Source organism: Squalius cephalus (genome assembly GCF_949319135.1).
Source record: "Squalius cephalus genome assembly, chromosome: 18".
NCBI classification, from domain to species: Eukaryota; Metazoa; Chordata; class Actinopteri; order Cypriniformes; family Leuciscidae; genus Squalius; species Squalius cephalus.
The window spans coordinates 22498560-22516791 of record NC_137139.1 but is presented as its reverse complement, the minus strand read 5'-3'; the positions used below and the strand labels follow the sequence as shown (position 1 = coordinate 22516791).

General features: G+C 36.2%; 1 protein-coding gene across 3 annotated transcripts; it reads left to right on the top strand.

Annotated features, from left to right (window-relative positions):
- Positions 1-121: 121 nt before the first annotated feature.
- galnt6 (UDP-N-acetyl-alpha-D-galactosamine:polypeptide N-acetylgalactosaminyltransferase 6 (GalNAc-T6)) lies at positions 122-12419 on the top strand. Of its 3 annotated transcripts, none has more exons than XM_079848175.1 (12): positions 176-379; positions 1200-1354; positions 1611-2112; positions 3326-3498; positions 4549-4698; positions 5162-5396; positions 7026-7143; positions 7406-7606; positions 7724-7855; positions 7961-8062; positions 8225-8383; positions 11929-12419. In XM_079848175.1, the coding sequence occupies exons 3-12, from the start codon at positions 1637-1639 to the stop codon at positions 12040-12042; spliced, it is 1860 nt and encodes a 619-aa protein (XP_079704301.1). In that variant the 5' UTR covers positions 176-379; positions 1200-1354; positions 1611-1636; the 3' UTR covers positions 12043-12419. The 3 variants fall into 3 exon arrangements, with proteins under 3 accessions (XP_079704300.1, XP_079704301.1, XP_079704302.1); XM_079848176.1 differs by having other exon boundaries at positions 193-379; positions 1204-1354; XM_079848174.1 differs by lacking the exon at positions 1200-1354 and having other exon boundaries at positions 122-379.
- The last annotated feature ends 5813 nt before the right edge of the window (positions 12420-18232 follow it).

Genomic DNA, 18232 nt, shown 5'->3' with positions numbered 1-18232 from the left:
TAAAGACATACAAAAAAACCCGACTCTTTTTTTTTATAACCGACAGAAAGTGTCACTGAATGAATCTTTTTGGTGAACACGAACACGTTCAAAAGATTCGAGTCGGCTTTAGGACCCAGATGACGCCCAATCATTTGAACGAATGACACCTGTTGCGTTCAAAGGGAAGCCGGGAGGCCAGTGCTGCTGGTCGCGTGAAACCGTCGCGCGCTTAGTTAACGCAATACGTCTAAAACTCGAGGTTACAGAGTAACAACATCCGTATCGACCCACACAGCTGAAACAAATGGTGGAGCAGTAGACGAGGGGACGCGTGTCTATCTATCTATCTAAATTATCTGCCTCTTGAGAAGCACATGAATGACTGATTTTATTACAGGTAAACTTTGAAGATTTATGTGATGTATAAAGTAAACGAGTGCTTTATTTGTTTCGACGTGTTTCTCACGTCTGTTGGAAACGAGATCTAACTTCAGCTTTATCTTCCTCTCCTCCTTGACATGAGCAAGTTTCATCTTTATTTGTAATAGTATATTGCTTTTTTTTCCTAATACAAAAACTCCGTTTGTCGTAAATTATCGTCATTTATCTAGGTTGTGAATGATTCAAATCGGTATCGTTCTGTAAATATTTTAACCATTATCTTGACTATGCTTGACTCACTTCCTTATATCTATTCAGATACGTTTCGTTTAGTTGTCATGTTGCGAGGCATTATTCTATAAAACTTTAAGGAAGTGCTTGGGGTTTTGCGCAATAGTCAAACTTCTCACTAAGGAAAAATGCTGTTTGTTATTATGTCAATGCAACAATATCCATTCACACCTTTACCATTAAGGCCAGAAGTCAGTATTAATGCAGGAGAACCAGTTTCAGTTTGAGTGATTAGTAAAGTCTGAACACCCACGTAGAAGAATAGCAGAAGTTGGCCTGTCTCTGTTGGCTATTGCCTGTCTTGGGATTTGTGATGTAGATGTTTTTAAATAGACTGGTGCCATGGGCACTGAGGTTACTGATTCATTTAACACCATACGTTTCATTGTCATCACACTTCCTGCTTTAAATATAATTTATTGTGGTTAAAAGTAAAGAATAATAGTGCTTTAAATGCGTCAGTCCTCAAGATGACCCTTAAGCTCTTTTCCCAACAGTAGGTGAGATCCAGACCTTTTTTTTTTTTTTTTTTACGTCATGTTCAGTTAGATGGGGACGTGTCACTATTGTGAAGTGTATTTATGCAAAGCTTCCAACGTCACCCATTAAGTGTGGTGGGAGTGTGATGTGAGCCACCTGCCGCCACGTGGATCTAGCAGGGCGAAGGAAGGATCAGGTGCAGAAGGGTGTTTGTTGTCAGGTGAGGTTTGTTTGCTCTGTTGCTGTGTGCAGTGTGAGAGCCTGGAGTGCAGGCGTTCTTTGCCAAGTAAAAGTAGTCCTTCCAGGTTGTGGAGTTGGTGTAAATAAACAAAGTTGACAATATGGACTTTATTTGACATTATTTGAACAAAGTTGACTTTTTTTGTTATGTGTTTTTTTTTTTTTGTTGTTGTTTTTTAACAGTTAAGTAATGATTGCTTTTCCTTCATAAGTGATATTTTGTCTTTTTCCCACAGGTGGGTGTCTGAGATAAACCAACAGAATGCGTCTGAGACGTCGTTTCTCTCCCTTGAAGCTTGCAGTTCTGGGCGGCACGCTTTTCATGGTAATTCTGGTGGTGATCCAGAGGGACGTTGGCACCGGTTCACTTCAGGACCCTTGGTTGCAAGATCTCTCCGTCAAAAAGGAGAAGGTTTTCGAAATGGTCCGCGAAGCGGTTAATAATTTCGGCTTCCAAATTGGAGCCCCGCAGCCCCCGTCAGTGGTAATGCAGCCCACCGTAGACCGAAATTGCCCCCCTGGCTTCTACACTCAGGTGGAACTCAAACCATGGATGGAGAGACCTCCTCTGGACCCAGAGGCCCCGGGAGCTGATGGCGCAGCCTTCCAGAAGGCCAGTATGTCTACGGAAGAGGAGAAGGAAAAGCAGGAGGGCATGACCAGGCACTGCTTTAACCAGTTTGCCAGTGACCGAATCTCCTTGCACCGCAGTCTTGGAGAAGACACCCGTCCGCCAGAGTAAGAATAGGCACATTGTTTGACACCATGAGAAAATGTAGAATACAAACAATTCATTCAATTCACCATCCAATCCAACATAATGATTCCCTTCATAGATTAAAGGTAGGCAGCCGCAGCACCCATGACGTGCGTTATGTTTGCTGGCATTTTGTGTGCCTTTTAATTAATGGTGACACATTTGATCTGTTTACACAGAAACTTGAAGGTGCAGACTCCTGTTGATTTAAGGCCTGGGTCTAAAGCTGTATAAATGCTGCCCAAACACTCATTGTTGATTAGAGTCTTTACTGTTCTGCTGCTTATGCAGTTTTCTAATCACATCTTCACCTGTTGAATTACTCTTAAAAATAGGTTGACTGTTATGAGGTTTTCTCTTAAATCTTATCGTATTTAAACACCATGTGGAGTAACTGGCTATAAACAATTAGCATACGTCCTCATTTTCATATTACCGATAAATGCAATGTTTAAAGTAGGGGTGTAACGATACCCTAATTTCACGATTCGATACGTATCACGATACTGAACTCACGATACGATATTATTGCGATACTCCAAGACATATAATAAAAGGTTAAGAAAAAAGTACTGTTGATTAAATGCTAAATTTAATATAACATTGTGGGTGTAAATTAATAGGATTGGACAATGGTGACACCAGAATAAATATATTCATGATTCTGAACCTGAAAATACAGAATTATTTTAGACAAATATGCTTGCACTCTGTCACTGGCTAGATAAATTTAAAATAATGTAGGCCACTTTTTACTGGTAACATAAGACTTATAACATAAGCATTATCAGGACCCAGTAATATCCCCCCATTATTATACATTATATTCAACATAATATATTGTAGTTTAATGTAGTACTGACTCTGAAAACTTCAATTTTTTTCTCACAGGGTAATTTTTATTTTGGGTGATCTATCCACGATACATATTGTCACTATCCACGATACATATTGTTGCATTTTTGTATTGCGATATATTGTGACACGATATATTGTTACACCCCTAGTTTAAACTCATATTTTTTAATTCCATTTTTTTGAGGTGTGCATGTATATATAATTTTTTTTATGATGAACTATATGTATATAAATATGTATATAATATAAATATAATGTGTGTATAATATAAAAATATTGATGTATTTTTTTATTTCATACATAAATTTATTTACTTTTTTCATGTGTTGCTTACAGGTGTGTCGAGCGAAAGTTTCGCCGCTGTCCTCCTCTTCCCACCACGAGTGTGATCATTGTCTTTCATAACGAGGCATGGTCAACACTTCTGCGCACCGTGTACAGCGTGCTGCACACCTCCCCGGCAATCTTCCTTAAAGAAATCATAATGGTGGATGACGCTAGCACGGCAGGTGGGCCCGGCTTTATCAGCTCCTGCTGTAAAAATTAACCACTAGTAGTGTTAATCTTTGTTCTTGTGCCGATGGCAAACAGTTTTATCTAATGAAATATTATGCAATGTCACCTGTGAAAGTGCTTCAGCAGGTGGATAAAAAAATATCACCAGTTAGAGAAAAGGGAACCAGTTCGAGATGCAAAAAAAACTGTAGGAGAATCTAAAGAAAGAAAATGATTCGCTAACTAGTCCATAGCAAAACTTTATTAAAGTGTTTTTTTTTTGTTTTTTTTTTTAAATGTACCATCATGAGCTTTAGGTCCTTACATTGTAAGGAGTGCAAGTGATAAGATAAAAGGAAGTGTGTCAGTTCGCTTGAAGTCTCACCACAGGAAATATCGTTTCATCGGTGCAGCAAGCTTTTTCATGTCTATTTTTAGACAGAAAAATGTCACATTGAACAGTTGACAATTAAAGTTTCAGCTTACTTGTGAATTTTAACAAAATCAGTATATAAGCTTGAACTCGTATACTACTGTTCAAAAGTTTTGGGTTGGTTAGAGTTTTAAAGGTTTTTGAGAAGACGTCTCTTATTCTCACCAAGGGTGCAGTGATATTGTGAAGTGTTATTACAATTTTGTTTTAATATATATATATATATATATATAAAAAAAAATTATTCCTGAGCTAGCAAAGCTGAATTTTCAGTATCTTCAGTGTCCCATGATCCTTCAGAAGTCATTCTAATATTCTGATTTGCTGTTTAAGGAACACGTATTGTAAATGTTGAAAACGGTTGCTGCTTAATATTTTTGTGGAACCTGTGAATTTTTTTCTTTTCTTTTTTTTTTTTCTTTTATTCTTTTGTAACATAGTTTTACTCCACTTTTGATCAATTTATGCATTCATCCTTTCTAAAAAAAAATTCCTATTGACCTCAAACTTTTGAATGGTATTGTCATAACTATAACTATTATAGTACTTTGTTTTTCATACAGAAGAAACAAAAATAAACAAGATTACACTAATGTCGTCTTTCCACATTTGATATCGTATGATCTTGTAGAACACCTCCATGAAAAGCTGGATGAGTATGTGAAGTCATTGAAGATTGTGAAGGTAGTGCGTCAGCAGGAGAGGAAGGGTCTGATCACGGCGAGGCTCCTCGGAGCCAGCAAAGCTGAGGGAGAAATCCTCACCTTCCTGGATGCTCACTGTATGTATTTCATCACTTCATGACTTGCCATGCCCAATTCCATTGTCTAACATGATTTTCCAGTTTCTGTTCAAACGTCATTAACATCCACCAGTCTCTTTAATATTTTTTTTTTTGTGTGTTGTGATGCAAAGTAGTCTTTCAGGAACCTGCTTTTCAGGTGCACAGGCATGAGCTTAAAACGGTTACGCCCATGATGTTTTTTTTCCTTCTTCTGGAACTCATGTCCTTTGCAAAGTTATGCGCTGTGACAAAGAGCTAGTATGTGAAGCCAGTGTAGGCCCCATTGAAGCCTAGCCACAACTCATGTTACACCTGATGCTTAATTTTTTCCAATTTTACCATGTATATAATCAGTTAAAGGGCTGAAATATGTGACAGATCATCTTAGCATATATGCTTGAGTAGCACATTTACAAACCCTTAAGCAACTTCTCTCTTGTCCTGTTTTTGTGAATGAAAGGTGAATGTTTCCATGGCTGGCTTGAGCCTCTCCTTGCTCGCATTGTTGAGGAGCCCACTGCTGTGGTGAGCCCTGATATCGTGACCATTGATTTAAACACCTTCCAGTTCCACAAGCCTGTGGCCTCTGCCCGTGCCCATAACAGAGGAAACTTTGACTGGAGTCTCACATTTGGCTGGGAGGCCATTCCAGATTACGAGAACGCTAAACGCAAGGATGAGACCTACCCAGTAAAGTGAGTCATGGACGTTTTTTTTTTATTTTTTTAATCTTTCTAAGATTGACAGTTTCCAAGAATGGCTGCAAATTTACATATTCATTTTGTAGTAATTGACATATCAACCTTTCCCAAGAGAGGTGTGTTTGGTCTTTCTTCTATTAACCGAAACATTTAAATGCAGTAAGTCATTATCGCAAATAAAACCTGACGGAGTGATCAGAAGTGGTCTTGTATCACCCAAAAGGTTTTGTTTGTGATTATGATAGGTCGTATTTGTTTCATTAGTACTTGCCAAAAAAATTTAACAAGGTAAAATATTGAACAAAGTTTAATTTGTCTGATATAAGCTAGAATACTACTAATTTATTTTGTGTATATAATGTATAATGGTAGCCCTGATGTTTCTCTATTGGTTAAATCATTTCTGACGTAATCTAACAGGGTGCCATGTATAGATGCATCTATCACATGTAATTTCGACAGCATGCTCCATCAAAACACAATGTTACACTGTTGGACATTGCATACTACGCAGTGTGTTGTGTTAAGGAAATGCTTCATATATTCATGTCATCTCATCATGTTCTTCAGGATCATGTTCTTCCTGTCAATCCGATTTTTATGAATGAGATTACTTGGCTGGTTGTATCAAGTTTCATTTGAGTATCAAATGAACCACTTTCACTCAGTTTACTATGACCATGTCTTATAATGGATTACTGAGGTTAGGCTGCATGTCTCGTATAGTTTACTATTCATAACATCAGGCAGTATGTGTTCATCTTGAACAAGTGCATTGACGTCTTTGTATTTACATCATTTCACCAGCTAGTTGAATAAAAAGATGCTAAATGGAACCTGAATTCAAAATAATCATTGGTATATAAAAATGAATATGAAATTAATTTGTCTGATAATATTTAGTTAGTATTATTTTAGAAAAGTTGGAGTTGTTTGCATCTGCATGGCAAACTTTGGTAACACTACGGAACCTGTATTTATGATACATTATAAGGTTATTCTTAAGGTATTATAATGCATGCATAGTACCTTAAGAAAACCATGTGTCATTTCATGAATAATAGTAACAACAGTTATAATACGGTACATTATAATACTTACCTGTGTGTGGTTATAACTTTCAAAAGAGTATGATGATTTATAACACCATAAACAGTGTAATATACAATTAAGTTGTTATAATCTATTATAAGTCACATATCTTGAAATTAAGATCTGCACAGTATCTTGCTAAATCATGCATATTTACACAAATTTACACATTTCTGCATGTTTTTGTTTTTAAAAAAACTTCCAAATCAGAAATTCTTCCTTTTTAAAAAAAAAAAAAAAAAGTTTATATTTTCCTATTTTGTTAGTTTTATATAGAAAAATTAGTTGAGAAAAACAGAACTAGTTGCAACTTTCAGCTCAAGTGATGGATGGATAGATAACTGGAAATAACTAACTTTTCTTAAATGAACAATTAAATACTATAAACAAATGCTTAATAATAATTTTCTCTTTTTTTATCTTTATCTGCAAACCAGTGTTTTTTCTGAACTGTTCAAAAGCAACAGGACCTGACATTGGCTCTCTGGCTACACGTCCTATTCATTTTATTTGTCCTGGTCTTGCTTTCAGAACTCCAACATTTGCTGGTGGTTTGTTCTCTATATCTAAGGCCTACTTTGAGAAAATTGGGTCCTACGATGACAAAATGGAGATATGGGGTGGTGAAAATGTTGAGATGTCCTTCAGGGTGAGTTCAAGCTCTTTATAATTCACCTGCAGCCATATTAATGACTAATATAATGTTAAAACAACAAGTCAAGTCAGCTTTATATATTTTTAGTTTCAAAGCAATTTCATAGTAATAAACAGGAAAATGATGGTTCGATGATGCAAACAGAATTCAATTCTGCTGTAAAGCAGAAAGTTTAAAAAGCTGATAGTGTCATTATTCAGCTGAAATCAGTTGTGTGTTGAAGAGCAAGCTCTATATGTGTGTTCTGTGCTGTCAGGTGTGGCAGTGTGGCGGACAGTTGGAGATAATCCCTTGCTCTGTCGTGGGTCATGTGTTCCGCACCAAGAGTCCTCACACCTTTCCCAAAGGTACAAATGTCATCACACGTAACCAGGTGCGCTTGGCTGAGGTGTGGATGGACGACTACAAGCTGATTTTCTATCGACGCAGCCAAAGCGCAGCTAAAATGGCCAATGATGTAAGAACTACTTTCGCTTTCAGAGGAGTCAAATATTAACCTTGTGTTTGTGGTTATGTATCTATCTAGCTTTATGCATGAGCGTATGATCAATTTGTTTCCTGTGTGACTGTGTAGAACAATTTTGGTGATATCTCTGACCGTCTGAAACTCAGAGAGAACTTACAATGCAAGAACTTTTCTTGGTATCTTACCAATGTCTACCCAGAAGCCTTTGTACCTGATCTTACCCCCACCAAGTTTGGAGCTGTAAGTCCTTTTTAGAGCACAATGATAACGATTTGCCATTTTAAACCAGTCTGGGTCCAAACAATTAATTTTTTTTTTTTTTTTTTTTTTTTTTTGTCTGTGTAGCTCAAGAATATGGGATCACAGCAATGCCTGGATGTAGGAGAAAATAACAATGGGGGAAAGCCTGTAATTATGTATATATGCCACAACATGGGTGGTAATCAGGTATAGTACCATTGCTGTGTCATTCACATTGATATTATGAGTAGTAGAGGTGCTTTTAAAACAAGTGACAATTGTTATAATAAGAAAAACTAGTTATTTTGACCGAGGATTTCTTCTTGATCTGAACAGAACAAATGTTCATCATGATGTGTTTGTTTTCAGTACTTTGAATATACATCACATAAAGAGCTGAGGCATAACATAGGGAAGCAGCTCTGTCTGCAAGCGTCTCCTTACCCAGAGCCAGTGAAGATCGAACACTGTACACTGAAGGGCAAAGGCAGTTCTTTGGCTCCTGAACAAGAGTGGGTGTTCACAGAAGTAAGTGTCCTCTCAGAACAGAAATGATTTACTCAATTGGTCTTTCTTTGTTATTACTGTCGTAGTTAGTTTCTGTTTCCTTCCTCTTCTGCTTACTGTTTTGGTTTGGGGATGTTCGTTGCAGTTTTTTTTGGCAGGTCACGAACTAGCTGACATCTACACTTGACTAAATAAAAATATGAAGCTTTAAAATATAAGTTTGATATTTGAAAATCTTATATAAAATATGTATAAATGTATATAAATATATTAGTTATACTGTGTATTAAAGGGTTAGTTCACCCAAAAATGAAAATTCTGTCAGTAATTACTCACCCTCACGTTGTTCCAACCCCATAAGACCTTCATTCATCTTCGGAACACAAATTAAGATATTTTTGATTAAATCTGAGAGCTGTCTCCTCCTCCATAGGCTTCTAAGGGACTGAAACTTGCTGGCCCAGAAAATGTATTAAAGACATCGTTAAAATAGTCCAAGTGACTCCAGTGGCTCAATCTTAAGTTTATAAAGCGACGAGAATACTTTTTGTGCGCAAAAACAAACAAAAATAACGACTTTATTCCACTTTTCATTTCCTTCTCTCTGGGCCTCGGGTCTTTTCACGTAGTGTTTAAGCGTAGCGCGTCTGTGTTGCACGTCACCACGTATCACACACATGACCAGCGTCGGCCAATAGTGAGCCTACGTGGTGACGTGCAACACAGACGCGCTACGCTTAAACACTACGTGAAAAGACTCAAGCCACTGGAGTCACTTGGACTATTTTAACGATGTCTTTAATACATTTTCTGGGCCAGCAAGTTTCAGTCCCTTAGAAGCCTATGGAGGAGTGAGACAGCTCTCAGATTTAATCAAAAATATCTTAATTTGTGTTCCGAAGATGAACGAAGGTCTTACGGGGTTGGAACAACATGAGGGTGAGTAATTACTGACAGAATTTTCATTTTTGGGTGAACTAACCCTTTAATGTACACATTACACAAGTTAATGGTTGGTATAATAAAAAAAATAAAAAAAATGAATACTTTTATTCAGCATGATGGATTTAATTCATCACATGTGACTGTAAAGACATTTTTATTGTTAAAGATTTATATTTCAAATAAATGCCGTTCTTTTGCTTTTAAATCGTTCATTTTTACATATAAATCATACATTTGTGGTCTATATAAAGCGGAACTGCAATGCTTGGGTCTGAATTCCTCATTATTATTATTATAGCTCCACAGGCCCCTTTTCTACCCCTTTTCTGATGTGCGTCTGAGAGCAACTCGTTTTGGTGCGGTCTCTTTAAATGCAAATGAGACACGTCATACCCCGCCCCCTCTCCAGGTTGCAGAGGTGACACTCGGTTCAACTCCACCCCGTTCGGCCATTTTTGCAGTTTGATAGCAGAGATACGATTTTCTTGCATTGAACTTGTTTTAGCGCCCGCCAAAGCGATTTTTTTTTTTTTTGTCCCACCAAAGTCTTATTTGATCGGTGAGCAATGTAGATGAACTGCCGTGCTTGTGACAGGGCGCATGTTTAACTGAAAGATCTAGCAGAGAGAGAGACCCGGTCACGCGCACGCTCTCTCTCTTTGGAGCCAGGCGAAAGTGTAAACAAGAGGCGCTGTCTTGCTCTCTCTCCCTCGCACATATTAATCAAAATAAATCGACATGGTGGTAAAAGGTCGGAAGACCAAACTTTCATGTGGAGCATTCGGAGATATTTTTTTCCTGAATTACCGTGTGAATTGTGCTAAATAAGTTGCCTTATCAATTCTGAAAAGCGTTCCGGGCATTAAGCTGACATAAAACAACACTTTAATAAAACGAAAAAACTATCCAATGATGAAATGTTTTCTGTGTTGACACAAATCTTGGATGTCCAAAAGTTTCTGTGCCACTAGATAAACCCTGTTGTTGCTGAAGTAAGTTAACATTAGTTATCCTTGAAGTGCTTTGCGTTCGCGCACACATAAATGACTTTATGGGTACATTTCCATTAAAAATAAAACTCAACCAGGCACTTCGAAGAGGTTCTGATGCTGGGAGACGGTGTAATGAAGCGTGTGGGTTACTACATCCAACAACCGAACATTTTGACTTACCCTCTCGTAACTTCTGCATCCTTGAGCTTAGACTACAAAATCACAGCGAGAAATAAAGATGGAGGATTGCTCAAAGTGTTGGGCCGGGAGTCGATGTCCTTATTTGGCAGTTCCGCTGCAAATACTGTGACGTAATTGTTCAAAAAATGTAATAGAGAATAGAAAAATCGGAACAGGTTGCAAAATATGACCAAAACAGAATATAAAGATATCAACGAAGCGCCTGAAGAGACTAATTTAAACTTTTCTGTAATTCTAAACACTCCAAATATACAACAAAATGCATTTAAGGGGTAAAAAAGTGGATTTAGCATGATATGTCCCCTTTAAACTCTGTTCAAATAATCCTAATAAAATTAATCACGGTTTTTAAAAAAATATTAACCCAATATTAACAACATTAATGATAATGAGAAATGTTTCTTGAGCACCAAATCAGCACATTTGATTATTTCAGTGTCACATGATCCTTCAGAAATCAATGATGCTGAAATAAATAAATTATATTTTAGAATAAATTGTTAAATCGCAATATTTCTTCATAATATATTACTGTTTTGCCTGTATTTTTGATCAAATAAATGCTGTCTTGGTAAGCATAAGAGATTCAACATTTATAAATCTTACAGACCCAAAACTTTTGAACGGTTCTGTATGTGTTAAATATAATTATATTATTAAAATGAATAAATAATGTTGTCATTACGTGGGTGAGCAAATTAAATACAGAATTTGTTGAATTTTCAGTTCAACTTTTCACATAAATCTATTACTCCTGATATACATTTTAAGTTACATTTTCACTTCAGGTCGCAGGTATTTGGACAGTAATGTAATTTTATATTGTTGTTGTTTATTATTATTATTATTATTATTATTATTAACAACAATAATTAGATTAATTTTAATTAGTCATAATAATGCTAGCCTATATTTGTGATATCATCCTTATGTTAATGGACATTAATGTTTGGTTAGGTGTAGATATCAGCTAGTTTCAAATTGATGGAACTCAGCTCGGTAACGTTTTACAATAAGGTCTCATTTGTTAACATTTAGTTAATGTAACAATGAACAAATTTGTTACAGATTTTTTTTTTAAATGTTTGTTAATAAAAATAGTCATTCATTGTTTGTTCAATGTTCATGTTAGTTTACAATGCATTAATGTGAACAGATACAACATTTGATTTGAATAATGTATTAATAAATGTTGAAAATAACATTAAGATTAATAAATGCTATAGAAGTATTGTTCATTTTTAGTTTAACTTAATTAGTTCACTAATGAAACCTTATTGTAAAGTGTTACCAAGAGTTCTATACTTTCCTCTCCCATTACTGCTAGCAAGTCTTTCTCAATGTTCATTTACACCACTAGAGAGAGGACTTTGCTACAAAATTCGAATTGCTATAATTTTTTTTTTTTACATCTTGTGCTTATTTCAGGAGCAGCTACTGAAGAATCCGTCCTCTGGAAAGTGCCTCCATAAGAAGGGAGACAAGATATTAATGAGCCCGTGCAATCCAACAGACCATCACCAGCAGTGGGCTTTCAGCTGACCTCACACTCCAACCGAGGAGCAAGGACGTTCGCTCCTTTAAGACACAAGAGGGAGGCCAGCCGGCAAGCTCACTGTAGGCCTGAGCAGATGCACTGGGTAGTTCATATCCATAAGCTCCCTAAGACATAGTGATCAGACTGCGGTCAGGATGCTCAGGGAAGACAGTGGAGATCATGGAGCATTGGAGTGTGAACATTCTGGCAGCAACATTGTTTACTTGATGCATTTTATTGCCTGATTGAGGTTTACTGCTGCTTTAAATTGGTGTAGGTTTTATTTATTTTTAAAGAAATGGAAAATTAAATATTTTTGGAATATTGCTAGTGTTAAGGCCAGTGAATGGCCGGCCTTGCCAACTTGTGGGTTTTGTTCAGATGTACTAAATTGTCACAAGGCAGCATTGGTTTCAGGTCCTTCTCTTGTGTCTTTGCACTTAAAGCCGTCCGTATGTGAAGCAGAATCATGTGACTTGCATTACTTGGTTGCCGGGGTCTTTTGGGGGAAATCATGCTCTAAAAATCATCGTCTTCACCTTTACGCCGTTGTTCTTTCTAGATTTTGAATACACAGATTTATTCTTTGAATCTGTAGATTGGAGCTTTCAAATGTTTGATTTGGAAAAAAATACACACTCCCTGATCACTTTTTTTTGGTGGTGTTTTTTCAAAACCAAATTTGATTTTGTTTGTTAAATATACAGTATGCATATAAACGTACACACCCCATCGTTTCCGCCATAATAACATGGTTAAGGGTTCTTCAGTTTTAATCCAACTCTGATCAAACGCACATGCTTGTAATTTTCAGGTAATCCTGAAGACCCGATTAGCTTGTTCGGTACATTATTAGGGTTGTAGTTCTGTGGAACTCCAGTTGAGTAATTGAAGAATTCTGAACTAGTTACTACAATTACTACAATAAAATAGTGATATCTTGATATTGACCACAATTCTCAATCTGCTAACTCAGCAAAAATAATAAAGCACTAAAACAAATCTTCTGAAAACTTAGGCTGTCTTCTGGAGACTCTTTATTCATTTATCATTGTTTTACTATAGCAATAGTTACTAAGGTATTTCATCAAGGCTGCATTTATTTGATCAAATATAGAGAAAAACAGTAATATTGGGAAATATTACAGTTTAAAATAATGGTTTTCTATTTTAATATACTTTAAAATATAACTTATTTCTGTGATGCAAAGCTGAATTTTCATTAGTCATTACGCCAGTCTTCAGTCACATGATCCTTCAGAAATCATTTTAATATGCCGATTTATTGTCAATGTTGGAAACAGTTGTTGCTTAATTTTTTATATATATAACTTGTGATCATTTATTCAGGATTCATTCATGAATAAAAAGTTGAAAAGAACAGTATTTATTCAAAATAGAAATATTCTCTAACAATAAAAATCTTTACCATCAATTTGTATCAATTTAACATTCTTGCTGAATAAAAGTATTGAGTTAAGTCTAAGAAATATACTGACCAAACTTTTGAACGGTAGTGGATATTGTTATAAAAGACTTCTATTTTAAATAAATGCTGTTTTTTTGTAACTGTGATACTGAGAAAAAAAAGTATCACAGGTTAAAAAATATTAAGCAGCACAACTGTTTCCAACATCGATAATAAATCGGCATATTAGAATGATTTCTGAAGGATCATGTGACTGAAGACTGGCGTAATGACTAATGAAAATTCAGCTTTGCATCAAATAAGTTATATTTTAAAGTATATTAAAATAGAAAACCATTATTTTAAATTGTAATATTTCACAATATTACTGTTTTTCTCTATTTTATGTATTGATCAAATAAATGCAGGCTTGATGAGCATAAGAGACTTATTTCAAAAACATTAAAAATAGTAATGTTTCCAAACTTTGACCGGTAGCCTACTGTATGTAAGAGTGCCATTATTCAATAATTAATTTCTCTGTAATGTGTTGTGATTGAGGTCAGCGGTTGACTATATTCCACTTTCACCAAAAGGAGGCAGGCGACTTCATATTTTTGTTTGAGAGGGTTGTAAAAATAAACTCTGAGAAAATGAAAGTTGTTCGTTGAAGATCTGTAAACACAGGTAACATGCTTTCACTGATAGCGTACTTCTATAACGTGGCGTGAGAGTTAGTGCTGTTTAACCAGCAGGTTCTCTTTAAATTTCAAACGTTTGTGTTTGTATAGGCTAGATGTTAAGGCTGCTTTTCAACCTTTATCTCCTTTAAATATTTACCAGTTTCCGCCTTACGTTAAATTAACATGCTAGCCTACTTCAGTTCAAACAATAGCCTATCGTTTTGAAGACAGGTGTCTATAGTACCAGGCCATGTGTTAACATAAAATAAAGCACATTAGTAATATTTCTGTGAAAAAATAAAGAAATATTTTTAAGGGTCAACAGTATTCCTAGTAGCCTTTATAAAGCGGTACTGCACAGTCCATTTGCACAATATTAAACCAAAAATTGTATACTGCTATATATATATATATAACACTCTTTCTGAGTTCTTATTTGGGAACTTGATTCATTAGGCTACATATCCATTGAGTTCATGTTTGAATATATGAAAGGTGTAAATAAAAATGGATTCCTTTTTCATTATCATTTTGACACTCTAAATGGCCCGTCAATTATCAATATCAATTAGGCCTACACAAAGGTATTTTGTATCAACTGCATAGTTACAGTACATTCTGTTTCTGTGCACACTTCAGGACACCAGTTTTGGGGTATATTTTGACATTAACACCAGGTGCACTGTCAGCACTGAATGTTGTAATCCAAGAGGAAGTGTTTTTGTCTGTCTTACTGTAAATGTACAACAACTTCAACTTCCTCTTTTTGGTGCAGTATGAGTTTGCTGGTTCATATCACATGTCCAGAATTGGCATTGCTTGAGTGATTCTTTTATGTCACCATATTTCCCTGTAATATTATTTGGTCATGCTTCATTTGAACAGACTATTACTAGAGTTATAAGTAGATATTTTACAACAAGCATGACTAATCATTCTTAACCTTCTATTTAAATTTATTTGTGTTTTTATTTTATAAAAATATTTCATAACATTTTAGTAATTCATAGTTTTCTTATGACGCCACATCCTTATAGGAACACCCACCTGTAGGGCAAAACAAGGCTTTTCCTCCATTGCCTGCAGTCACTTTTACCACATTTTGTACTAAGTAATGAAGAAAGTGATATTAAAAGACCAAATTCAATATACAGTAATTGAAAATGCATACTGTGTACAGGCCAGCAGATGAACCCAGAAGATGTGCAGTTTCTCGTTTTTTCCTTAGAAAAAGCTTGACCAAGTGCATTGTGTTAATATTCTGGACTCGCCTGTCATCAATGAAGTGTGTACTGCATTTAATCTTTTAATCTCAATGTTTTAGTACATTAAGGCAGTTTAAGTGTTTCAGAATGTCCTGCTGTTTTTAATGATTGAAATACTGAAGTAGGTTCTGTAATAGGCCTCAATTTTGTTGACATAGATGGAAAATGGACATGCAGGCCTGTGCTGTATTCTGTGGATGTTTGGCCCTCCAGGTCTCCACACCAGTCACATGACTGAAAACTATGAATAGTGCTCTGTTTGTATTGTTATTTCTGAGTGATGTCATGATTGTGCTTGTTTATGTGGGCTATATGTGTATCTATCTAGGTGAAAGATGAATATGTCATTCAGCAGAGGCTCATACATAAATTGGAGATTGGGTGTAGGCATTTTGCTCATCTGGAATCCCTCCTTAAGGCAAAAAGGCAATATATGAGAAATGCAAAGCTTATAGGATAGGATAGCTGTGATGATTAGTTGTAAAAAAAAAAAAAAGTAAAAAGGTTAATTATGTGCAGTGGAGATGTTTTGGTCCCGTTGCGTTGTTATCGTGTGGGAGCAGTTTATGGGAGATTTGGAAGAACAAGATGGTTATGCTTTCCTGCTTTTTTGATGTCTTTGCACAGAAATTATCATGTAATGTTTTATTTATTTATTTCAGTTTTCATTTTCAAACATTGCATTCATCTGGAGACATCTTTAACTCTTAGATCTGGTTGTACCGGTGCAGCCAGAAAAAGCCACAATTGCCAAAACAATGACCAAGCAGTGTGGAATGTAGTTCAGTTCTGAGAATTTACTGCTTAAGATGTAACTAGTAATTTTGCAGCTCAGATACAGTCTTGTCATAGATCATTTAGTGGTAGATTTTCAAGCTCCTTCTCCACCAGGCTGATCCCTTACACTTAAGATGAGTCATTAATTATTAACCAGGATTACTGGGTTTAAATCTCATCACAAGGTTATTGTGAATAACCTGTAGTTGATCAATATTTAATCAGATGTAAACAGACAGTGATGTTACAGTAGATCTTTTCTCCCCATCAGCCTCTCCTTTATCGGTCGACAGAAGCAGATATTTGATGAGAGGGTTGGGATTCTGATTTCACAAGTTTACTCATTGCAGTTTATAAGTCATTGCGCACGACAATTCGTTCGAATTTTACGAGGTGGCTAATTTGTACGAATTCATATGACCTCACTCGTACGAATTAGTAAGATTTATGCTAAATCGTACATATTTTACGAGTTGCCCAATTCGTATGAATTCGTACGAATGACCTACCCCTGACCCCGCCCCTAAACCAAACCATCACGTGGGTTTAGACAAATCGTACGAATTCGTACAAATTAGCCACCTTTTAATCACTTGTATGAATTGGTCTTTTGATATTTCTTAAAATATATTGAATTGATATTTCTTAAATATATACATGCATGTGTGTGTATTCATATATACAAAATAATTATACACAGTACACATATATTATGTAAACACAAACTTTTATTTTGGATGCGATTAATTGTTGCACAGCCCTAATTTTAGGCCATATATAATAAACTAATATACAGTGGGGGAAATAATTATTTGATCCCCTGCTGATTTTGTAAGTTCATCCACTTACAAAGAAATGAAGGGTCTATAATTTTTATGGTAGGTTTATTTTAATGGAAAGAGACAGAATATCAACCAAAAAATTCAGAAAAACAGATTATATAAAGGTTGTAAATTGATTAGCATTTGATCGAGTGAAATAATTATTTGATCCCCTACCAACCAGCAAGAATTCTGCCTCCCACAGATTGGTTATGTGCCCATGTGTAACACAGATTAGTCCTGTCACTTTAAGAAAGTACTCCTAATATCAGCTCATAATGTGTATAAAAGAAACCTGTCAGAATCTGTATCTTCCATTCTATCCTCTCCACCACCATGGGCAATACCAAAGAGCTGTCAAACGTCAGGGACCAGATTGTAGACCTGGACAAGGCTGGAATGGCCTACAAGACCATCAGCAAGAAGCTTGGTGAGAAGGAGACAACTGTTGGTGCCATTATTTGGAAATGGAAGAAATACAAAATAACCATCAATCGCCCTCGGTCTGGAGCTCCATGCAAGATCTCGCCTCATGGTGTACGGATGATCATGAGAAAGGTGCGGGATCAGCCTAGAACTACACGGGAGGAGCTTGTCAATGATCTCAAGGCAGTTGGGACCACAGTCACCAAGAAAACAATTGTTATCCGCAATGGACTGAAATCCTGCAGTGCCCGCAAGGTCCCCCTGCTCAAGAAGGCACATGTACAGGCCCATCTGAAATTTGCCAATAAACATTTAATGATTCAGAGAAGGCTTGGGAGGAAGTGCTGTGGTTATGTACCGTCAAATCTTGTACGAGAACCTCCTTCCCTTAGCCAGAACACTGAATATGGGTGGTGGATGGGTCTTCCAGCATGACAATGACCCAAAACATACCGCCCAGGCAACAAAGTAGTGGCTCAAGAAGAAGCACATTAAGGTCTTGGAGTGATGTAGCCAGTCTCCAGTCCTTAATCCTATAGAAAATCTGTGGAGGGAGCTGAAACCTCGAGTTGCAAAGCGACAGCAAAGAAACCATAAGGATTTAGAGAGGATCTGTAAAGAGGAATGGACCAAAATCCCTCCTGAGATGTGTGCAAACCTGATAACCAACTACAAGAAACGTCTTACCTCTGAGCTTGCCAACAAAGGTTTCTCCACAAGTACTAAGGCATGTTTTGCTTGGGGATCTTATTTCACTAACTGAAATGCAAATCAATTTATAACCTATATATAATGTGTTGGTTGGTATTCTGTCT